Source organism: Haliotis cracherodii, unplaced genomic scaffold (genome assembly GCF_022045235.1).
Source record: "Haliotis cracherodii isolate W230 unplaced genomic scaffold, xgHalCrac1.p SCAF_9, whole genome shotgun sequence".
Lineage (NCBI taxonomy): Eukaryota > Metazoa > Mollusca > Gastropoda > Lepetellida > Haliotidae > Haliotis > Haliotis cracherodii.
In genome coordinates, this window is record NW_027266343.1 from 19,556,088 (window position 1) to 19,582,503 (window position 26,416).

Genomic DNA, 26,416 nt, shown 5'->3' on the forward strand with positions numbered 1-26,416 from the left:
TCGTGGATTATTTAATAACCTGCATCAACACAGATGTTAAAGTTTATCATTTCATATCAGCAGAAGGTCGGTTGTGCCTTTAATTGATCAAATGCTTCGACGAATATAGTACAAAGAAAATAAGTTTTGCGTTGTTTACAAACTTTTTTTAATTGAGGTTATTTGTATCAGGGACACATTTTGGGTCTCAAATGTCGAAAAAAGCACTGTGTACCCTACGGAAATGGAAAATATTCTCTTAGCTACCGAGATTTACAAAGAAAGCGTCTGCAGCAACACTGCATACTCGCTTCTGATTGGTTGAAATTGCTGAGCGTTCAAACTTGCAGGCGGCAGTAGCTTTGCCTGGGCATATCCCAGGTGACCTTATATTATTTTCTGGTTTAGTTTGTAGATAGTTATAAGGGAACCCAGAGATGGCTTGGAATTAAGATAACACCCTGAAGGAGACGAGAACCGCTCCCATTCGTTAATCAGCCACCCTGCAATATACCAACAGTGGACTGCAATCTGTCTGTGTCCAAGCCAAGGATTTAGCTGTGACGTCCATTGTTTTTACAGCCACCCATCTAAATTGTTGTTAATACAAATCCTACACAGTCGGAAGGGATCATCAAGTGGACAAGGTACCTGGATTTAAATGCAGTTACCCTAGAGACATCTTGTGAAATCGGACAGACTGATATTTAGCTCATGAACAGAAACGGAACTTGTGAACGATGTGTGACAGAGAACTGAAACAGACAAGACCAAGCCTTGTGAAATCGGAACGTATATCCAGACCTTTTCTACCCTTGAGGACACTAGCCACAACCAACACGATGAATATTGGAAAAGAAACTACCGTCAGTTCACCCATGAGCACTCTAGCGATGAATTTGAGTGAATTATCAACTGGAAGGTATGTCTGTTTATTCCCACTTTTGCATGTTCATGTTATGACTTGTTCCCTCAGAGTTGTCTACCATTGGTGGAAACGGCTAAGCAATTCATAACAAGTCTTAAATGCAATCAAATGCATTTATTGTGTAATTTCAGCATTCTCATGAATTAGTATGTAATGAAAAAAAGTTTTTATTTTTTTATTTTTTTCCCCTTGAAAATAGTTCGATGCTTTTAAATAATATGTTACATTCGCTATTGCTTACGAATATGTGAGCGCAGAAAACAAAATGATGGGATCATATCAATGATCATCAATGTGATGGAATGTTAATCAAATGACCCTTTGTAGGTTATATATAATGGTATATGTTCGATTAGTTGCATGAAACTAAATCTTTCCAGGGGCACACCAAAGAGACGATTGTCACTGTCAAGCATTGACACCCCAACAGGGTCAACTAAGGTGACACCAGAGCGAATGTCATCCACAGAATCAGGTATTAAAAAGCTTCTTGGTGTTAACTAGATCTAGATGAACTATGTTAATTATTATTAATTAACTATGTATATTATTTAATATATTTTGGTCATTTTGATTTTGTTCATTAAATTACAATAATGACGTTTTTTAGAATATTTATACAAGCAGTTATGATCATGATAATATAAACAGAATCATAACATTTGACATTTAAAGGTTTCAACTTTGTTATTATTTATGAAGTATATTTATAAGTCTGTTTTATCATTTTATTCATATCACAATATGATAATGCAAAGTGCATCTTTATGGTTATGTTTTATTAAAATTGTATCGTTCAGAAAGTAATGTCTCATTTTAAATATGTCCTTAACTGGTTCCTGAGGTCACTCTTTGAACTTTTTTGATCAACTAGTCATTTCCTACATATGGTTGTTCTAGTAAGCATCACTTCATTCGTAATTTAATAAATATGAGAAGTTACTGTCAGGTATTGATTTTTATTTCATCTTGGTTACCTTTTCTTTCAGTGTTGGGGATTTTAGATATAAAATTGTTGCAGGTATTATTTTATATATTTTTTTTATCTTATTTCATATTTACGACATTAACTAAAAATTAAAAAAAATGTTTGGATATGGGAATTGAAGGTGATAAATGACTTGGTGAAATTCTATAACCATATGCTTTAAGCCCAAATCATTTTACTATGGCCATGTTGAGTATTTAGGAGGGATTTATTCTGATTTGCAGAATAGCTTACTACACTGTTATCTCTTACCACAGGTCTTGCACTCTTTAGGCTGCATTTAAGTGTCTCAATATTGTTCCTGCAGATCTGACCCATATGTAATACACTACGTGTTCAGATCACAAGAAAGCTAGATATATTCACATATCAACAATGAATGAAAATCATCATAACTGAAATGTATTGAATATATGTTGTGTATACCAGTATGCCCTTGGGATTAAGAATATCCAGATGTAGTTGTTAAGAGTTTCTAAGCCAATCTGTTTTGATGTTAAAAAGCACAGCCACCTGTTTAGACTTAGCAGTTTTGTATTCAGTGACTGAGCAGACTCCTTAATGTCTATGGTGGTACGCCAAAAAATAAACATTAACTGGCAAAATTGACATTAAGGAGTCCCATCTATAAAAGTCATGACACCTTTTATTGTTTTTATTTTCCTGTCTGTTGACCATGTCTCCATGGTGGCCCTACTTGTCTTTAAAAGGGCAGACAGTTTAATGTCAATGAAGAGTCTTTGTTTTACTAAGTTTTGTTTATGTTTACTCGAGTTTGAATGGGATTATCTGGTTGTAAATCGGGTAGACTAATCCATATGTCTCTGGATTTTGGTGTCTGCCATTATTTCACACATGCTAGATTAAAACAGTTGAATATCCTCAAGCAGGAAATTTGTCTCCTATTATGAAAAGGAAGCTTTCATTGATGAGCCATTGTTTTCTATTTTACGAGTCTATTGTATTTGGATGTTGGTCATTAGACTAATTATGGCATCAATTCATTTGAGTCTTTTGTTGCGATTATCTCCTTTCTGTTTTCTGTTATTAATTAGGATTACAAGTGTAGTTAGTTCTTGGCACTAAATGGAGTTTGAGATTTGGAGCAATAAAATTAAGACCAAACTGAATAGATAATTAGTGACATACACATTATGAAAAGCATATAGTCTAGTATCTGGTTAGGATTTGTCAGTGTTTCCACTAACACATGTAAGTAAAGAAGGTATCAGATCAGACCACATGAAACTGATATTTCTCTTGTAAGTTTCTGTGTACTTGCCGGTTGTGTTGTTCTTATACCATGGTATCATTCATCTTTACAAATCTGTGACAAGGGAGATATATTTTATCAAGGATTAATACCATATCTGACCAGTTGCTCTCCCCTCAGCAGTCTCAAGGTTCAAGCATTCTTCTTGTCTTTGTTTTTTGGAATCAATTCTTGAGGAACTATAGTGATAATGTGTCAGATTTAGATTATTATTACCCAAATCGATGGGGTGATGAAGTGTTTGCAGGGTTCTTGTAAATATATGGATATTCATCATTAATACTGTTTTCAGTTATTTTTAAGTGGAATATATTCATGTTACTTTGATTTTGAATATTATTCTTTCTCATGAATAAGGACTCCATTATTTTCAGGATGCTTCTTCGATTCTCCATCACCTATTGACTCACCAACACTTGAAATGAGGTGAGAAATACTTTGGTTTATTAAATAATTCTGTACCATTGCACATATCTCATTCCAGACAACACTTAACCTACAGCAGCTAAAATTTCATTGTGTTATCTTTGTTTGAGAAAAAGATAAAACCCATTTCCTTAAGCTTGCCTTGCAAATAATTACTGAGGTTGGCAATTACCTGATGCTTTATCTATGTACATAATTAATCTGATTTGCATGTAAATGTGATGCAGCACTGTTGGTGGTATCAGGTGTCTGTACATTAGAACAAAAGTGCTGACAAGTGTGTGCCATGTGTGGATGCCAGTCATTGGTCAAACCATCCTGCAGAGCAGATGGCCACCACACTGGTCTCTGTGACCTGCTAACAAGTCTATGACAGACTGGACTCTGGTCAGTCTTGTCTCAGCTTGTGGTCACTTGCAATTGTGACAGGTGTGGTCACTCTACCTAGACCTATCAATCAAACCCTATTACATATTTTCCTCTATGACACATCTTCATAATTGTCTTTATTGTCTATGGGGTACTAAGCCTCAACAAAACTACTTGAAAACGTAACAATGAAATATGATTGCAATAAATGTAAATAACACACTTTTGGGTGTAATTTACAAGCTTCATTCAATGATTGGTTATAACAGGTGTATTGGCATCTAGTGTTTGCAAGGATTGTTTAGTTGTTCATGGACCAAGTAGGCCATCATGGGCGCTAATTAAGTTTGAAGGGTCCTATTCTTCTTATAATATATAATGATATATAATAAGTGTAGATGAAATGTTGCCATTACTACAAGTCATTTCAATGATTAGATGCAATATATTGTCTTGTTTAAATATTTTGAATTATTTTGAGGGATTTTATTGTCGTTATTGTCATGCAATAAACATAACTGAAATAAGAGTATATAATGTATTGCAATTAACAATAACAATGAGGCATGTTGTTCCTCGATTAATTATACCCGTGAAAGTATTACAACCTCTCAGTGGCTAATTAGCCCACAAGTGAGAGTACAATAACACAATCCTTATCAGAATTATGTGTGTTTAACACATCAAATAAGTTCGCATTGCAGTCAGTCAACAATACTATTGTTTTTTCACCTGAAACTCAACCGATTTGTCTCAGCGTTTTCTTTTTGACTCCTGATAGTTTGTTAAGTAATCAAGTTGTTAATTAAGCTTTAGCTACCCAGATGATTGGTTCCTCTGTTTGTCTAATGATAATTACCTGTACAATTGCTACTGCAGCAAAACCCTTTGATCTCACATTTTGATTGTTTTCTCTTGTGTTTAGGTTGGTTGTGCTGATTTATTTTGTTATCTATGAAATTGATTGCAAATGGCAAAAAGAGTAAAGTATGCAGAAATAGTTCCCTGCTAATGAAAATGTCATCTTCCTTGACATAATATTTGATGAAAAACTGAAACAGTTAAAAATCCTGTATATATTAGTATTACCAATTTTCTTTTGATATAAATATTCTTGAAAATAAGAGTTTGGAAAGATGTATACCTAATATATTTTAAATGATATATGCCATTATAAGCCATGGAACTGATGTTGTGCAATTAAGCAATTAAAGAAGTGTTACCATGTTGCATCACAGCGTTAACTACTTAGTACACCTACAATGTGGAGAATTTTATGGCTATCAAAAATACATGATACAATTTGTTAAGCTTCTATTGTAAAATTGATGTTGCACAGAAAACACACTTATTCCTTTTATTCCTAAGTAGTTATTATGATGTGAACAGTTTACTAATGATTTTAGAATGGTATCATCTCTCAATTTACTCTTTAAGGCATTTATCTTTTAACAATTTGGTAGGCTGTAATTACGTCGTGATGAACATCTATAGACTTTAATTGTACCTTTGTTGGGAGTGTTCAATTAAACGTCTGCCATACAGAATATAATGAGCTGCCATTGTTGGTATCTTTTCAAATGCTCAAAAGAAATACATGTCAAATTTATGTCATTCTTTTATGTAAACTCTAATACCAATTTCTTCATAAATTATTGATGTATTGCTCTCAAATAGTTTTGAATCTTTTGTTAAAAAACATAAATGTTAGGTGTCATAATACATATTAAAAGAATTCATTGTCATGAAATACTGATTGGATTTTACCATCTCTTCAGTTGACATTGCTGCTCACCTTTGAAAGCTGTAACGGAATGAAATTGATTGTCCTTTTTTAAAAACAAGGTCATTTAGAATTTAGTATTCAAAATATAGGACATTAGTATTTTTAAATTTAATACATGATATTCTTCATTTTTCTGGTGAATTGTCATTTCCAATCTGATACATTTTTTGTCAGCATCAGCTGAAATTTGTATGTCCAGGTGGTGTGTGGAAGGGTGAATGACTTAGTCCTCTTTTTTTTATGTCAGTCAGTAACAAAAGCTGAACCAGTTCTGAGCCTGCACCAGCTGTCTTGGCCAGCTGTGGAATTTGATCTAGCGCTTTCAATAGCTCAGGCAGTAATTGTTTAGCCTAGAAATCAATAGTTTTTTTCTTTTAAATGGAATTATTAGTTCAGAATGTCAGTACTTGTTGCACTATGTAAACTTAAAATTATCTTGGGTACATCTCTTGCTCTTAGTGCACCATTTATGTTTTTGGTTGGCAGTGCACTTGTTCATTATCCTTGCGATTGTTCAAGTTGGTATATTTCAAGAATATGAAGGACATACAGGGATTATGCTACTGTATCATCAGAGTATCTGAAAATGCTACTTATATGAACTTTAAAAAGTATATCTATAAATCTTTACATATGTTCATTTAAAACCAAATTTATCCATTCAACAATCTTGGTTGTTTTTTTCTATGTATCAAGAATGAGCATATTTAGTTCCTAATTTCAGCTGTAGTGAAACTGGCGAGATATTTCTAAAAGCATATTTGTCATGGCTGACCATTCATTTGCCTTATTCATGAGCCAGACTTACACAATGCATTGTTATTTGTGGAAGGTGTGAATTTTTGGCACAGGTAGCCCAATTAGCTCCAGGTTATGTTTATAGCACATCACACCTCACTGAGCAGCTATTGAGAAGGTGCTAAATCTTGAGATTCACTTGACTGGTTTTCAATTGATTGCATATTTGGTGCTGGTAAGTTTAGATTAAATTGCAATGGTCTGATTTCTTTAGGGCCTTGGCATTTCCCGTGGACAGCATAATATTTCACCTAAATTTTTTCACAAAATAGATTTCAATACATAGAAATGCACACACAAAACAACTTAACCGATATTATTGATATACTTTAAAGGTTATTTGTCCATATTTTCCAAGTTATTGTTTGTATTTGACTAATGAAGCGATAAACTTTGGAAATTATTAGTTATATCACTAATACATTGGTGCCTGGTCATAGTAGTGAATGCAAGATTTAATGGGTCCTTAGATCTAATATGTAGCCCAAATCCTCCATGAATACTACAATAATACCTTTATTGTCATCATTACCATATTGCAAAAAGTATTGATAAATTAATAACCCTTGGGTAGTGCTGTATCTCAAGCAAACAGGAAAAGTAATGAAACTATTCAAAACGAGGTGTTTTTACAGTCTCTTTAAGCATATACTTGAGGAAAGGATACATTCATTTCTATCCATGCTCATCATTTTTTCATAAAAACAGATGAGTACCAGCTGTAAGACAGTTGTTATCATTGAAGACAATAGTTATATTATATAGTACCGAAGGCTTGGTCACATTATTCATAGTTTGTTTCCTGCAGTGTTTATAAAATTGTTTATTGGGTTCATTCCTAAAAGAACTTGAAACAATATCCCCTGGATCTGAAACCTCAGGCTTACCTTATCAACATTAGAAGGATCAACAAGAGAAAAGGTATGCCCAAACCACACATTACGGGGCATAAAAGCAGAGAATTGTCTCGTAAATAATAAGGATGTATGAACACAATAATTGTTTAATGTTTAAATACTATACTCTCAAGTTGGAACTCTAAATATGCCATATGCCTTGATATGACACTGATATGATTGTCTAGATGAAATTGATTGTTTATGAACTGTCTGAGTAAGTGATGGAAGTGTGATTTATGTCTTAGTAAGGTGCAATAAGCACTATAAGCCCTGACAGGTGTTTTACTGCAAGACATGCAAGATGTGTATCAGGGAATTCCCAAAACACCTATCACTTTAGTGTCACTGTTCATGTTCATAGCCTGAAGCACAAAGTCATTGATTTCAGAGGAAAGATACTTTTTTATGCGCAAGCACCTAGATGGCCAGAGGCAACACTTTTCTGATAATATCTACTTGAAAGTTTAAGTTTATTATGTTTCCCTTATCAAGTATATATACAAACTAAGAGAATTTAGAGAATCATTTATGTGTAGATATTGGTAAGAGAATGATGGATTTTATATGTTTGCCTTTTTCACCGAGAAGGTAAGTGTGTCCACAGGTTTGTTGTGTTCTATGTCATCAGAGAAACCTGCCATCCAGGCAATTTTCAAGACGAAGTTTGTATAACGATCAAATTCATAATACAAGAATTTAATTTATTTCCCATTTCTTATAAACTATTCTGTTCCTTGAGGTAAATGTGGTTTGAATTTTGGGATTGATCCAATATTTTTTTCTGCCATGACTTTGACAAATTCCTTTTGCACTCTTCAGCTGAGATGATGTTTCTTATATGTACCAGTAACAATTAAATTTTGAAAAAATTCTGTACCATGTCGTCATGTGTTGCTTAAGCTCAACACTACATTTTGTTGCTGATACTGTTGCCTAGAATAATTTCATGAATTCATGAATTTTTGTCAACCACAGAAGATGTCTTCATTGTTATTTGTTTCTTGTTTCTGAGTATTTGTCTTAGTCATGTTAATGGTAAAAAGTTCTGAATAATCCTTCTCAGTTAATCATCATCTACTTTAACCAGTAACACAATGGGGCTCAGATGCTATACCATGAACAAAAATGAAACATTTAATCACCTGTATATTTGCTTGCTTAATTACAGAATAATAGACTTAAGTTAAAACCATGTTCATTGCTAGACTAGGTAAAGACAAAGACGTCTGCTTTCTTTAAGAATTAGTGTGAGCATTTATGTTCAAGATTAACAATTAAAGAGGTGTTTAGCTTAATCGTAATTCTCATGTCTGGGATGAAGAAAAAACATTTTGTGTATGCTCTGTGTGCATAAGTGGAAGTATTTACACTTAGGGCAGGTTTTGAGGCTTTCCAAGTCAACAAGACTCAAGCTAAACAACAGTATATTTTGCAAACTTTGTATGTTTTAGCAATGAATTCATTTCTCTTATGTCTGAACTTTAAAGACTATGCCTTGCCCTCTTGAAACAAAACATATCTGGTCTTTGAACTATCTTTGAACAAAGGACCCTCAACTGTTTCCATTGTGAAATGTGACCCAAATTTTTATACCCAGGGACCCCTTACAGCACAATTGCAGTTAGGGTTTTGGATTAAAGAATAGCAATAGTGAATAAAGGTATTTAAGGTCCATATGTTGATTTGGGGTCATGGGGCAAAGGTCATTGTAGCAGGTGTTCTTTGATGTTCCTAGTTCCGGTCAGCTATGTCCACTATCACTGACCACTGTCCACTATCTGTCCACTAACCCGGTCAGCATCACTGCAAGGACAAAGGTTCATGTCCAGACAGTGGTCATATCTTCACAATCCACAGATAGTGTTTCAGCCAATTATAAAATGCCAGATGGCTCTATTTTCAATAGGGACAACTACCTTAAAGTTATTTCTAGAGTAATCTTCATTGAATTGCAATTTATCTTCAGTAGAAGGCAGGAAATATTAGTTGTCAAATTAAGTTCCTTCAGAGATGGGTCCATGCATTGCCAAGTGTTGTTTTACACCATCTTAATGGATTTGACCAATAATATGCCTCCCTACAAGCAATACAAAATATTTTGGTCATTTGAGTTTCTTTGCTTTTACACATTGATATTATGATGACAGGAGAAAATGAAATATTTCTTTTCACAAATTTTATTTGACTGCAATAAATCATGTGAGGACATGATATTGTGCAACAATGACACTACTCAATGAATTTTGGAGTACTGAACAAAAATGAAACAGAAGGTACTTGTCTAATAAAACCACCAAACTGTTGTTAATAATCAATTTGTATCTCTATAATTAGTTATACAACAGTCATTGAGTAATTATTTGCTTTTCATCAGTAGCCATTCAAACACGATCACTGAAATTCAACCTTTGCAATAAACAAGAGTCATAAAGAAATCTATTAGGTAAATATAAGAGTTTCCAACTAAAGTAAAGTATATGAGAGGAAATGAACTGCAATCTGTTTCAATTATCACAAGTGTGTCAAATCATGTTAAGTGTTCATAAATGAAATGTGTTACGCAGAGCCATTTGATGATGTTCTCTGAACACTTCTTCCATAAACCCTGAAATACAGCCACTCAATAAAACTGACAAGCTTATATAATGATCTCTTTTGATCCTTCTCCAGAGACCAAGGCATTCATTAAGGATGAGATTGACTCCAACAGGGAATACGTCCAATTTAGCCATACCTCATTTGAGAAACTTGCTATTTCTGGTACTTTTACTACATTACATGGAGATTTATTATTGCAAGGCTGTAGAGGCAACAAGCTTTGTGATGTTTCTGGGTCATGTATTCTGATAAATGAATATCTTTATCTAAACAGTGTAAACGTTTTGTCATACTTTATCAATGTTGTCAGTTTTTGGGTAACAGCATGCTTGATTTAGCTGTGAAAATAAACTTTTTTTTATGTTTGATAGGTGTCAATATTCATTGATAGCATGTCATTTGTGTTGATTTATGTAGTGCAATATGTAGTAGTGCTGAAGAGAATTGACAGATCTATAAGAGAAAATGGCAATTATTTTACAGGATAGATACTGTTTCATGGAAAATAGGTATTTGCAGGTTTTGGGTGAATTAATGCTACTTAAGCCAGTGTTGGGTTGAACTTTTTTTGGTTCAACATTACAGTGTGTTACACTGACAGCTCTGCAAATAACAGGGATTAGTTCAGAAGTAGGCAATATTTCCATTTCCTTTCTCTCCAATCTAGTATTGTTCCATTCAAGTTTATGACATTGTCCGTCCAGTCACCCAGCCAAATGACTACCTCCATCCCCAATCTAAAAGTCCTCTTGTGTTGAAAGCTTAGCCAAATGCCAGTATTGCTTCATTCTGGAGCTATCAGGAGCTCGGTGTGAACGATTCTGGAGTAGCAGAGGACTTTTCAAAAAGCCATTTGTCATGCAATGATGACTCTAGCCCTGTTTACAAGACTCAGACCCCAGGACAAAGTAACAAAGACCACCTCATGGGGGTCGTCCCCAGCAAGGTTCTAGTCAGCTTCAATCCAGCCCCTATCCAGCCTAGGTGGTAATTTCCCAGGATCATTTAGCCCCTGGTTACCTAACTCTAGTGAAGCCAACCTGAACCAGTGGGTGGTAGGCTATGGCAGCTAGGTCTGGTTATCTATCCACCTCCCCTCCTCCAGGGATGGCTGGGACCCAAATTATGGCAGATCTGGGGCTTGATAACTCACTTTAATCATGTTGTAATGATGATAGAAATGAAACATGCTTTACACCACTGGGTTAGAACTATAGCAGATGTAACACTGGCTTAGTGTAGGTTGTTCACCATTGTAGATTGGGCAGATTACAAAAGTGGTTATGTAATCTGATGGTTCAGATAATTTGAAGAGGGACTGGAAAGGTTTTTTGAGTGTCAGAAATCCCACCATGGGGTCTTTTTCATGAAGTAAGAAATATTGGATTGTGATGTCCTGTTGCTACCACTGATGTGACACTATAGAGTGTAATATATAGAGTGAACATATCAAATGGTGGAATGTCATGAAACTTAATATTAACCTGCTGAAACATTTGAAACAGTATACATTTGGTGTTATATATATATATCCTGACAACAGTTGTAGCAGATTGACTTTGTTTTCTTTCTGATCCATTTAAACCAATCAACTTACAAGGCTCCAGATAAAGGCTGTATCAGTGTTAGTACGGATGAAAATATGCATGAGGCGATGGTGGTTAATTTTGAAAATGTATCAGATATGCATCACAACATACATATATGGTCGAACATTCGTTTATAGCCGTATTTCCCAAAAATTATATTGTGATTTCAAGCAGCATATTTTCTTGAGTATGGTGCACACTTTGTTTCCGAAAGAACAGTTGTGTAAAGGGGGTGCGCATTATACACGCCATAATGAGTTTTGATGTTTTTTCCCCACCGCAGAGACATTACCATGAGCACGTAACACTGGAAATACTATGTCAACAAATACGTACTGAAGTACGCAAATTAATCATGTAATTACACTCTCTGGTTACAAAAAAGGTGTTCATTGTATATCTGAACTTGTTTGTGACCTATTTTATTAATTTTATTCAAAATTTCATTCAATATCATTACATTAATTTCCTCAAAATCTGTAGATCACACAACTTACTGTGATTTACCATTATTGATGCCTTGAGACGAACTTTAGTTGACAGGTAATGGATACATAACTGCACTACTTTGACTCGTTAAAAGTCATATTTGTTGTAGTTAAACTTTCATATGTTTTTCAAGTTTTCGTGAGTGCAAGCGTGGGATCCTTGAAGGTGACTGGTCATGTTGTTCCATACGTAAAATATATCCAGCAAAATAGCGATCAGCTTGTGCTACCCTTATCGTTATTTATTATTTATTATTTTAAATATATAGTAAAGCTGCAACTAGAATAACATAATATTGGAATATATAAATCAGTTGATTATAACTCCCATACTTTGACATGGACTTGCGATGATTGTAGCACTAAAATTGCATAGTTGAACGAAGCCCTAGGTGCTATGGAATAGTATTTCTCTCTTCAAGTCTAAATAGTAATAAAGTATGAGAAGACATCTTCAAATGCAGAGATTTGTGATAGATTTTATCATTGTGTTCGGCAAATGCCATTATCTATCGGACTTGGTGCTCATTTCTGATCATACCGGATTGTTGATTATGTCAGACAAAACATTTTTGAAATGACTGATAAAAACTCAGTGAAGTGTTAGTGAGATCATGTGTGATGTCTGATTCTCTTGAAATAATAACCAAAACAATTCTGAATTTCTGGATGTATATTTATCGACAGACTGTAAGGGCAAGAGCCAAAAGATATTTTGATTCTGTAACATTACATTTGATCTAGTCAGTCATTATCTACTTAGGTTTTTTATCTTAAAATTTCTTTCATTAAGCCCAGTAGGACATTATTGGAATTACCCAATATCAATAGAAAAAATTGTTTGGTCCAAAAGAGTCAAAACATTTGTAAACATTCATGTAATAAAAAGGGGATGGCTTGTTACATCCAAACTGATCAATTACACATGCACCATTACCTTTAAAAAGCTAATTCAGCTTTGAGAAAAGTGTAAGCCAATGAATCTTTTGTATCATCAAGTGTTTTTCCCTCCCTTTGATCTTGAGTCCCAACATTATTACACTTGTAAAAATGTTCGCCATTGTCTGTGGTTGAACCTCAGTAGGTCTAACCCAGCCTGATTGTCCATTGTCCCAACTCCTACCACATACCTACAGTTGGTTCTCACACAGTCTACCTTTTTGTGTGACTTTAGGGTATTTTCAGCATTAGCTATTGTCCTACCCAGTAATCTTTTGTCCTCATGGCTGTGACAGTGTGCAGTCAAAGGCTACAATTATCTATTAACTAGGTGCACAGGACAAAAGATCTCTGCAGGACGTTCTCAGGTCTGGGCCTCTCTCTCACCTCAGTCCAGGCTAATTTCACTATTCAGGATTTGTTACTCATTGCCTGATTGAATCACACAGGGTTCCCGGGGACTAATTTTCTGGTGGAATTTTCAAAGTAAACTTGGGATTAAACCTGAATGTGTTAATGAGATGTGTGAAGAGTCACCAGGGTGTGACCTTGGCATATCCTTGCTCCCACCCTGTTGCAAGATTTTCTCACCCCTTGAGCAACTTGTGTGAAACTTTTGGTGGGAACTGTTACCAGATTTCAGGTGCTTTTGAATTCAGAATTCAACCCAGACTGTTTTCTACCCAGGTGGGAAATGACAAGATGGCAACTGTATTGAAAACATTTTGAAACTTGTTCCAAACAGCTTGACTTTTTCATATGAGGGTGTTAAGAACTTTTTCAAGAGATTAAACCATAGCACTGTGTGAGATCTTTTACATATTCAATCAGACTTGTTGATATTTTGGGTACATTGTGATATTTCACATGCCTCATACAAGTGTCAGATTTGTTGTTCATGACTTGGGGAATTCTCATTGGTCTTCAATTAGTTGTCTTATCAAGAGGTTTTGTGTTACAAGAATATATCTTTGATGAGTTCATTTGAAGATAACAGTCTGAGACTCAAGATCCTAAAGATGGAATCCCTGGGAAATGCTCTTTTTAGGTTTGAATAATATTTATTATTTTTAGATATAATTATATTTGTTCATCACTAATTATTAATGTGATCAAGAAGAATTTTGATTGTATTTGGCTGATTTAATATATTTTTCATGTTATTTCTAACCATACTAAGTTGCACAAAACGGCAGGATGATTGCTTTCAGGATAATTAATATCTTGTTTTTTTATTACATGCCATCAGTTAATTTGGTTTCCTTAATCTCATGGTCATGTGCTCTTTTCTTCATTTGAGCCAAGATTTATGTCTATTGTGTGACAAAAAACAATAATTGTATCTGCAACCTGACAATATTGTGTCCACTGGCAGACAACAAGTCATGTATGACTGTTTACAAGTTACTGATTTTATGAGGAATAAAGAACTAAAAGCAATTGCTCATAGTATCTCAGCATGCAGATGACAATATTGGGTTCTGGGTGACTGAAAGCTTTGATGTACCTGTAGGGAGGATTTTGCGTCTGTCACTTGCTGAGCCTTGGGAAACTCACTCAAGCATTACTTTTGGATGTTTCATGTCTGTTCTTATATTTCAAGAAATGCTGAATGAAGGAAAACTATGATTACTAAAAGTGATAGTAATACTAGATATTTATTTAAAAGTTATTTAGGATTTCAAAGTTCAAGAAGAACTGTTTGAAAGGTATATACAATGCTGTTTTGTAGGCAAAATACCCATTGATAACGAGTAATAGGTTTCTCCAGAATATGTAATAACTTCAGTGTTGAATTTGTGTCACTGGAAACAAGGACCACTCAGTTGTTGCAAGCAGATGCTGTCTGTAACTAATTTTGTTCAAGCAGCAACATGAGGCAACAAAGAGGGATGTCTGAGAATGATAGCCAAGGATATCCCCTAGGGACATTACAAGAGAGCGGTCATCTTGATTTATGGGGCCAGCTGAATGATGTTTTGTGTCTGTCCACACAACTGCTGACCAGGGAGGGTGCTTGTTAGCAGAAGTGCAACTCTTGAGCAGAGGGCATGCTGCTTGACAGAACCCATTTCAAACCTCACTGTCTCACTTGACTATTTGACAGTTTTACTGACTGGTGTTTTTTGTTGTTGCAGCCTGAATCGGTTTGGCAGTTTGCTGAAGACCAACCCAGACATCCCACCAGAGGCATACACAAAGTGAGCAATGTCCTGTCACATCCATCATGCTTAATCACTTGGACTATTGTCTAGGGTGTCCTAAATTATTAAGCTCAGTATTATATGATAACTGTTGTGACATAGTGTAAAATAATGCTAAGGGTTATTACTGTCTTATTACACGCCCTAGGGTCCAGTAAATTGTAAACAGCTGACAACCTGTAAATATAATAATTGTTATGGTGTTGGTATCAAGATAAATGGACTGTCACTTGTCAAGGAGTGGATTATGAAAATGATAGATGTGTAATTGTTGTTTCTTTTTGCAGAAGGAAAACTATTGCCTTCAGGAGAATAAACTCACTGCCTGTAAGTATGACTTGGATGTAGTTTGTTACAAAGGAATACTACAATGTTTTTGTCTAGTAAAGAAATTTGTGATATTGTCTGGTAAACATGGAAGGAATCCCAGGGATTCATCATTAGGATATTGAGTCTCAGACTGTTATCTTGATTACTTGAGCAGCATAGCAGTTAGGGAATTTGCATATAATGCAAAAACTTGGATTGTCCAAGTTCAATCCTCTATTATTGTACATTTGTACCAAGCCCATTTTTTATTGTAAAACGAAAGGTTGCATAATTTCTTTTGCATTTTTTATTGTTTTTCTTTTCCAGCTGCCGACTATGCGTCTTGACAGCCCAACTGACTTCCAAGATAAAGAAAACTCCTGTTCACCCAAACCTAGTGAATGCATGTTGGACTGTGACCGCCCTGCCTTCGACCCTGAAGACACATCATCACAGGATAGTGGCCTGGGATTTGACAGAGAAAAGGTACTCACCTGACTCATGGTTGTTTGTTGAAAATCTACACAAAATCTGTATTTTTGAAGCACATATGTTAAGTTAACTTTTTGGCAAATGACAATATATTCAGTTAGAAATTATTTGGTGCACAATTTACATCATGTTATTTTACTATGAATGTGTTTCAGGATGAACGCTTCCTGTTTGCTGCACCAGTGGGAGTACCCCCAAGAAAGTTGAAAATAATTAATGAAGACACATGTTCCCCACAGAAATATTCTCCAGTCAAGTCTCCGTCCAAAAAGAGATCTTTCTCTCAATCCTTTCAGGTATATTTAACATTTAGCATTTCGTGACTAAGAGTCCCAGTTTTGTCTTAAGACTCAAAAAACTTTCTAAATAAATTAATTTTGAAGATTTTCTTGGTTTCTGACCATCCGATCTAGTTAGTCACCTCTTACGACAAGCATGGGTTACTGAAGACCTATTCTCTACCCGGATCTTCATGGGTTCATTTGCTTGTAACATCTGAGTTGGGTTCATGTGGAATTTATGGGTAATGGGTGTATGTGGCATCTATCATTAATTGTGCCTACCTTAATATTGCTGGCATTCTAATAAAATCTCACTCAGATCATGCTGATTTCTCTCTCAATTTCTTGAAAAAAATAAAAAACACAATTACAGGCGGTCTTCATAACAATATTTTGTTCTTGTTTGTAGTCACCAGAGGAAAGGGGTGAACCATTTGGTAGTCCTGTTCATCTTAAGTCATCACCTCTTGCCAGCACTGATGACGATATCGATGATGGGTTCCTTGACGTCTTTGACCAGGAAGTTGCAGAGGTAAATATCAATGACCTTTCCTTCAGTGTGTCATGACTTAGTTTCAAGTAACTAAGTTGATTTCTGGTTACACTTAGAACAATATATCAGGGTTAGAACTAAACTCCAAAGCTTTCCTAGCCCGGCTTAAGATAAAACGCCATGTTAAAACAATCGGGAAATTTGTACAAGCCCACACTAGTTTGTACTAGCCCCTGGCTTAGAGGGCTATTGTTAAGTGATAGTTTTGTTATTATTTTGTTATTATAAAGATCTGTTAAGGTTTCAGATCTGTAGTGTTTCTTCTGAACTTTTCCAGATCACCGAGCCAGTTCCCAATAGTATGGCTAGTCTGTTCTGTGCCCCTGTCCTCAACAAGGACAGCCATGTACAAGATGATGATACCCCAGTTGTAAGTATTTACGCTGTTGTCTGTGTTTCTGTCTGTTTTGTAGATGTGCAAAATCTGCATAGATTTGGTGGACTACCGATATATGCCATGTTGTTGTCATAATTTGGTTACTTTCACCTCATTTATTTACTTCCTCAAATCATTAGTCACATTTGATGAAACATGGAAACATATAATTTCAGTCACGGAGAACAATGTCAAGAAAATCTCTCCTGCAAAGATCTCAGTCCTTTGATGTCAGATCTCGGCCCTTTTCTCACAAGCGACTTGAACGACCACGAGATGAAGCAACACCGGTTCAAAACAAAAGGCATCGACCAGAGTGTATGGCAGATTTGCCTTCTTTTTGTGTTGCACCAGTTCAAGAGGTCAGTTTTGGTGACAAGGACATCACAAGAGTTAAAATCAGTGATTTTACTAGAGACAAATAGCATCAGGACTTTTCCATGATTTTATCACCTGTATCATTACCAAGTTTGGACAAACACAGAGGACATTTTGGATGACATTTTGGATGACATTCAATCCAAGCAAGTTCTAAAGTTCATACACAAAATACAAGCCAATTCCTAAGTGAACTATTTGAAACTGATCAGTTGAGTTGTCTGTCAATTCCCTCATTTCAGTAGGCTTGTGTGAACAACTGACACTCTCCAATGAATGATAAAGCTGTAATTTGATATATACAAATAAAAAGTGTCACAATAACTGCAGCCTTTCTCAATACAACTTTTGTCTTTCAGAAACCCCAATACATGAAACTACATCGCTGTCATTCAGAAACTGAGGCTCAGATTAAATCTGCTCTCAACAGGTTGAACGATGAGCCTGATCTCATTGGGGACTGCTCCAAGGTAAATAACAGAGTGATCACATGCTAGCAGTGCAGTACTTTCACGCAAGAGCAAGCTATGAAAACAGCAGCAAATTAGGAAAAAGCACTATTTGAAATCAATTCCTAACTCAGTTTGTATATAATGTATCTTGTTGGATGAATTATCTTCCTGGGAACATTTCTACTGCTAGTTCATTGATTGGTACTTACAGTTTGTGGGTTCTTTTTGTTCAAGATCTAACAAACTTGACGAGAGTTGAAGATGCATACCCTGTTTTGAACCTGTGTAATGTTGTGCCATATATACTAGGTTTTATTGAATACACTGAAGAAAACTGTCCACATGTATTATGTTTTGTCTTTGATAAAACAGGTAAAAAAGAGCTGAATCCCAAATTTGTGTTTGTTTAAGACAACACCATTATATAACAAACTAACTATCAGATTTAATTCAAAGTTAGAAAATGGATGAGTACTGGTTTGTGCACATATTTTAACAATTTTGGAGAGAGCTGTGTATCAGCTCAATATGGGAGTAAGGTCTCAGACGTATCAATATTAAGCTGGTTATGGAAAACAGCATTCAGACATGATATTCAGTTGCTTTCCACCCAAAATGTGGATTGTTTCAGTGCTTTATATTTGTGTGTATTTCTTCATCTTCAGCCATACTGTCTACCCACAATACCAGGCAAACATCAAGATCTCAAGGGAATATCTCCAGAAACAGTATGTATTCTTTCTTATGCTTTGCATGAGTAATTAGTCTTGGTAGGGTAATGACTAGAGATAAATTAAATAGAAAACCACTATGAAGGACATTTGATTTTTGATTTTTGATTTTTGGATGAAGTTTGATGACAGACCAACACAATACCAAACTCTTTCCTGTTTTTTTAATAATGAAAAACAATTGTTAATGTCTTTTTGTGTAATGGGAACCTAAGGGCTTTGGTTAGGTTTGGATACATTCTAACTGAAGAACAATGATCAAAATGTGAAGTTTATACGATATACAGTTTGTCCATTGGACTGGTCACATGACCATGGAACATTTTGACGTTTATATGTTTTTCATGAGACCGATTCTTGAAATGACTGACTACTTCCTCATTTCCAACTTTAATCTTGAACTCAGCATTTTTGCTTACATGGGAAAGTGTATTTGACTGCACACATGTGTTCGAATATTCTTGCTACAACCCATGTAGTGAACAAAATCAAGACATGACACACAAACTATCAACTTGCTTCATGCCTACACTGACAGTAACAATCAACAACATTGTTGAGCAATCTATGAATTTACTTCAGTATCTCTTCGACACATCTTCATAATCATCACCTTTGAATCAAGCCCCACTTGAACACCTAATTGTCTCAGGTTCATTGACAACTTTGAAATCTCTCACGTATGCTTCATATATCTAAACAGAGTCCTGTAATGGTGGTATCCACTAGTTTCAGTGACCATGTCTTTGTTTTGTAGATGAGTCGTGTGCTGAACCATGAGTTTGACCACATAGTGAGTGACTTCTGTATCGTGGACTGTCGGTATCCATACGAGTATCAGGGAGGCCATATACAGGTATGTTGCAGAGATAATATGTGGTAATATTGTTTTGCTCATCTGATGTGCATAATACCTCCTCATTTTTTACCCCTCCATGGTCTAGTGGTTAGAGCGTTAAAAGATGGTACTTGTTTTTACCCTGCCTTGTGCTCGGCATTAAAGAATTAAAACAAGGACTGGTCGGCTAGGAGTCAGTATACAAGTTAAACTGTGGCATGGTAACTCAGAAGGCAAGCACTATATGATTGGCATTATTTCGGACTAGTACAAGCAGCCACGCACATACACATACATGCACATCGCTATATATAAGTGCAATAATCTTGAACACAATGTTAAACCCCATTTCACCTCACATCATTCTTAAAGGGGCAGTCGGGTAGCCTATTGGTTAAAGCGTTCGCTCATCACGTCGAGGACCTGGGTTCAGTTCCTGAGATGGATACTATGTGTGAAGCCCATTTCTGGTGGCCCTGCCATGATATTGCCGGAATACTGCTAAAAGCGGCGTAAACCAAACTCACTCATTCTTAAGGATTTTGTGTTCAGAAAAGAATTCAAATCTGACATTCGTCAGTATCTTTTTTTAATATTTTTTCTAGTTCTTTTTTTATTAACAATTGTAATAAATGAAATTATATTGACAGAATTCAATTTCCACAAATAGAAGCAACACAGGCATACTTGAGCACTTGTGTAAGAAAGAATGCTTATATAACAGTCAGCCCAAGAATCACATCCAGACACCTTTGGCTAGATGTTAAGCCTGACACAATCCAATTGATTATGTACTATTTTGTCTTTTTATCAATGTGTTTCAATGTGAAAAGGTTTGTTCTAGTTATACTTATAAATTGTCCATAGTTTTACATCAGGACAAACTGCCAGTATATGATTCACTGTAACAAATAGACTTTTTTCATTTTTCAGAAAGCAAAGAATCTGTATACCAAAGATTCCATCCTAGAAGAATTTATAAACAAGCCTGCTATGGTTTCTGATCCCAACAAGCGACAAATAGTTATATTTCACTGTGAATTTTCATCAGAAAGAGGGCCCAACCTGTAAGTAGACTATTACATGTTTTGTCACTAGTGGACTCTATTAGTAGTAGAATAAACAACAGTCTATTCCAGACATGACATTATTAGCAATTATGTGGACCAATTAGTCTTTTTGAGGATTAACTTTGTCTCTGTCATGACCATAGTTTACTGTATATATTTATTATTTGTAACCCGTAGGGTTAGAAATAACAGAGTTCACAACAATTGCATGTGCACTAGTGCAAATAGCACTCCATGCGCCCCACTGTATTGCTTTCTTCATTCCAGCGTTATTGTTGATGTCATTCGAATGATATAATTGTGACATAAAGTCGGAATGACATCACACTAGAAACGACGTCATAGCTGAAGATAGTTGTTGTCGTTCGACCATTGTGGTTTTCTAAGACAGTGGTCGTGATCAGTGCATTTTTCAAAAGGGTAGCACAAAAGGATTATGAAATAATGGGTTATAAGGAATTTATTAACCTCGCTTGTCGGGAAATACAAGAATTCTGACACTCGTTTTGTTAAATTTGTATTACACACATGCTCTTATAATAATCTTTATATACACAAAGTACAAACTGTTTACTGTTACTTTCAAAGTGGGCTATGTTTCAATAAGAAGTTTTGGAAATAAAGATTAAGGTTATTTGTATACTGTATCAAGTTATGTCACAAAGAACCTTCATATGCTTGGTCGTCTGTTGAGATTGCAGCATTGTTGAACTGATAGTGAGATAATGTATGATATTCAGAGTTTACTGATCATTAATCATCACAGTATTAATAATAAGTGTTTTATGTCCACAGATCTCGGTTCTTACGTAACAGAGATCGTGAGGTCAACAAGGACGTCTACCCATTTTTGAACTACCCAGAGTTGTACCTCCTAGAGGGCGGATACAAGTGTTTCTATGAACAGCACCAGGTATGATCAAATCACTTCTTTTTCTTTTTAAATATCAGAACATTATTTTCATGGTTAGGCAAGCACAGGTTTATTACTTGTTTTACAGATAATTAAAAGCAAGATGGACAATTCTTTTAAGAAATTTACTTATTAAAATAAAGGATGAAAGACCACAGCTAAAATACATATTTAATTATGGACATTACTCAGCCATTGATGTACAAAATGTAAAAACTTTTTGTTTTTGTTAAGTTTGTTTTGGGCTTCAGCACATATTTTCCACTTATTTATATCAATAAATTTTGACTATGTTCAAATTTTTTCTCAAACTGCATATTTGAATATACAAATAAGCTGAACTTCTCTGGAATTGTCATAGTGAAGGAACTTGGGCACATATGTAGGACTCTATGATCCTTGGCAGATTCTCATTGTTATATGACGTCATGTTTGCAATGATGTTTTATCCATGAACGGACAATCAGTTCAATTGTTATATGACATCATGCTTGAGATGACTCCTTGCCTGTGGTGACGTCATGTAAGTTTAGCGTCTATTACCGATAGACACCATAGAAAAAGAAGGTTTTCTTATGATAGATTCATGCTGGTAGAGGGAGAAACCAGTATCGAAAGACCCTAATGCCGAATCATTTCGAAATTATTTTCCAAAAATTCAAGAAACTACTCGCATAAAGCCTCTGAATGCAAAATGGGCAAGGGTGAAAATATTCAGGATTTTGTCAACACCGTCAAATCAGGTGAATATACAGAAGGTGTTAGGAAATTTCTTCTCTGTTGAATCTTTGGGGAACGTTTTTAAGAAAGGTACCAAAATGCAATCCCAAAGATAAAATGATAATAATATTCCCGAGAAATCACAACATTGGTTATCGAAAGTCTGCTGTTATACAAATCAATGCAACTTTTAGCCCCATAGAAATTGCCAATTATTAATACTATATGATAATTTGCCAAAGATCTGAGCATGCGCCAATATCTCCCCCATAAGTGGAATCGGCCATTGATCTGAGAATCCTCCATGGATCTGGATCTGAGTCCCCTCATATGTTTCTTGTTATGATGACATATTATTTTATTTAAATGATTACAATTTTGTGTAATCAGTATGTTTGCAAGAAATATTGGAAAATCCATGCTGACAGTAACAGCAAGTCATTACCTGGAAAACAATGCAAAAACAGTTTGTTTTTTATTCTTATCATTAGTTTGATGAAACTTTTAGATGTACAGATCATACACTGTACTCTCTATGAACTCAGTTTTATGATGTTTCTCTGTCCCCTTTCAGGAACTATGTGAACCACAGACATATAAGCCCATGCTTCATAAAGATCATAGTCATGACCTGCGGCACTTCCGAGCAAAGTCAAAATCCTGGGCAGGAGAAAAGGGACATCGAACAGGCCTACGGACACTAAAATTCTAGTATCATTCTTCACAAATCCAGTAGACTTTAGTGAAAACTATTTATTTGCAAATCTGCATTGTTTGTTACTTGATCATTGTTGACAAACAAGTCTTTCATTTGTTTGTGAACGATGACTTATTATGTTGGTCAAATGACGCTGCACTCCAATGGACTGCAGTCACTGAAAGTGCTCACAGTCTGTTAATTAATGTTGTTTTTTGTTTTCTGTAATTTTATGTTGTGTGTATAAATGTCATCAATTTCACATCAATTGTGAAAGTATTATTTGTACATAGTGGTATTCTATGCCAAATCTCTGACATCCGATGAAATGTATACCATGATGTCAAAGTACCTATCTGTCAATCACTCGCTTTTGCTTTATCTGTCACTCATTACATTTCCATTTCTATCTGTCATGTCTTATTTCTTTCAATGTTGGCTTGAAACTACACTCTTTGTGTGTTGGGTAGACCCTTCCCTCTGAACATAACAATGAAACAAAATATATAGTTTTGAAACATGAACCACATAAGCAACATAATGAAGGGCAGTAAAGTTTTTTTTATTATATTTTTTAAACTGAGTGCAGATATATCTTTTATCTGTATTGCTCAGTTTTAGCCTATTGTTTTCTATTTAGCCTCATGCTGTTCTGTGATGAACAATGGGGAAAGACCTTGTTTTGTTCGTTAGAATTAGAATAATCACTTGACTTAAAGTCTATTTATAAAAAAAACCCTTTCATATTTTATGCATCTGAAAATGAAAATGGTTCATATGTATGACCAATTTTACACCTGAAATTATGGATAATATGTCCCTTTTAGATAAATGTTGTGAGTCCCAAAACTGCAGATTGAGGACATGCAACATTCATACACTTAGGACATAGGATCTACAATGTCTCAGTTAGTTCCCTTAGCTGTGCCAGGATCTGCTGGTTGTGGGATCAGATTTGACCTGACTTTGATCCTTGGTCTGTCAGCACATACCCATTGTTTTGGTTTCATATCCTTGTGATAAACATCTGTGACCTATGTCACTTGTAGCTTCCCTCCCACATTCAACATGAAAAACCTCAAAACCATTCAAAGAAGCTTTAACACTCGTTCACACTCATAGTTATTGAATCTATGCAACAGATTGAGTATGAGAATGAACATGTTAGTTTTCACATTCAAAGAATTGATGGTCATTGTTTCTTATTTTTAAGAATTGTGATATGAAATACCAGAGGGAATATTTCAAGCGTGTAGCAAGAATACATGTATTAGTAAATCAACTATTTCAAGCCTAACATTCCTGTTTTTTTCTATTTCCTCTGTGTACATGTGTGGATGTATGTATATATGAATGGAAGTATTTAATATTGATACTGTTGTGAATGGTGCTATTTGTAGGGTATGAAAGCTTCATTATTCTTTCGTGTTGTCCCATGACCAACTCTCATGTAATTATGTTGATTTTTAAAACCTTTAAGAATACAAAATGGTAATACCTGTGACATCAAGTGAATATCGCAATGCAAGATACTACCAGATTTTTAGGACGTTTTTTATGGATTTTGTGGAGACTGTATCAGTCAACTGTAGAAGATCAATTTCTCATGTTTGATGTTTTATTTATAGTATCCAGTGTAGTTTTTCGTGTAGGCGTTTATGGTAGGTGTTGATTTTTTTATATTTATTGTTCGCGTACATATGTCGTGTGATAGTGTTTTATGAATCAAGTTGACAAATGATTATGATGTTTGGCTCCACAACAAACTGACGACAATAAGATGGGTTTTTTAAGCGTGTACTCACAGTTTTATGATAGAGACCATTGGCTTATGCCTGTACATGAAGCTTCTGATTGGCTTTTATTCATTCTTTTCATTTTTTATCCTTGACCAGTGAATGTATTTCTTGGTCACACATAGCATAAACCACTTGTTATTGAGCATAAAATAAAACAAAACTAAGAGAGTATGTACATGGTGGAAATTGCGGCAATAAAAATAATTTTCATTCTATGTATGTTTTTGTCCTGTATAGACACATCGGTGAGATTCCAGAACAGAATGGGTTGCCATGAATTGTCATAAGAGCCAACAAAAGAGTTGGGTGTGACCTGGCTGATTGTGTTATTGTATCCTGAAGCATGGTCAGTCTGTCTGTGGTGTGTCTGACCCAGACTTATTTATTTACTGACTGCTGTGATAAAGCTGGAATAGTGCAGCATTGAACAGCATTCACTCACTACTTTCTTGACAAGTATGAGGCAGTCTGGCAGTGTTTTACCTTGACTTATGGAAGTGGGGATCCAGGGGACCCAATAATTAATTTTAAGGGTCCTTGCATGCAATATGAGGGTCCTGTAAGGTAATGAAATGCTGTAGTGTACTGAACATTTAGATAATTAATTTAGAGCCTGGAATGAATCAGTGATCACGTGGACAGTGGTCCTGATTGATGAATGAAATGACACACCACAACGATGCATTGTGAGTTTTCATGTTCCATTCTTTTCTGTTTCGATACACGACAATACACTTGCTAAAAAAGGTTACTTACTGCTCATTTAATGATCGTTTTTGTCAGTCCAATGTGGTAAAATGTGTTGTGATTGTCGCTTCCTGTCCACTACTAAATATTACTGCTACGAACCCTGGTCTACAGCTAGCTTTCCATGCGATTTGATATAAATATGCATATTGCTATACATATCATATCATGACCTATGTATCGTGATACATATTGTATAGTGACCTTGCTGTATCATTTAAACCCCAAACAGACACCCATAATTGCTCTTGATGCGCAGAAGGTACAATGAATATTATTGTATGTTCCTGTCCTTTTTCTGCATCCGTTCTCAACATTTGTGGGTACTGGATGTACATTTGGCCTGGTGATTTGTGTGTTCATTCAATTATCTGTCATGCAGAAGCCCGAGTTTATTGCCACATGTGTCATGTGTCCTGCATCCCTCTGTCATATGCTGTGCAGAGTTGTTCCCTTAGCTGACAGTATCTGCTGGTCATGGGTTTGAATACCTCATTCACCCCAATTATGATTCGGGTTTTTTAGTATTAAACATATTTCATGTATGTAGCCTGCATCACTTTGGGCTGACTGACCCACATTTAGCTGACAGTACAAATGTCAAACACTTGCCCTCTAAGGGTATTGCTGTAAATCCAAGACAGAACAGATCGTGTTTATATATACTATTAAAAAAAAGTAGGGGATATTGGATTTACAAGATTTATGACAGGGAAATTGTGAACCCAAAGAGGAAACAAATGACGAAAAGACATTAAGGGAACATTTGTCAATTTATTCCACACCTTTGGTACTG

At 35.3% G+C, this 26,416-nt stretch overlaps 1 protein-coding gene across 1 annotated transcript; it reads left to right on the forward strand.

The window, feature by feature from the left end:
* The first annotated feature begins 333 nt into the window (after positions 1 to 333).
* On the forward strand, positions 334 to 25,060 carry LOC139452729 (M-phase inducer phosphatase-like). Its single transcript, XM_071234305.1, has 16 exons — positions 334 to 901; positions 1,288 to 1,382; positions 3,543 to 3,594; positions 15,199 to 15,261; positions 15,552 to 15,591; positions 15,901 to 16,059; positions 16,221 to 16,361; positions 16,756 to 16,878; positions 17,177 to 17,269; positions 17,452 to 17,637; positions 18,013 to 18,123; positions 18,771 to 18,833; positions 19,594 to 19,692; positions 20,608 to 20,741; positions 21,540 to 21,657; positions 22,952 to 25,060. Exons 1-16 carry the CDS (start codon positions 720 to 722, stop codon positions 23,087 to 23,089), a joined length of 1,797 nt encoding a protein of 598 aa, XP_071090406.1. The 5' UTR covers positions 334 to 719; the 3' UTR covers positions 23,090 to 25,060.
* The last annotated feature ends 1,356 nt before the right edge of the window (positions 25,061 to 26,416 follow it).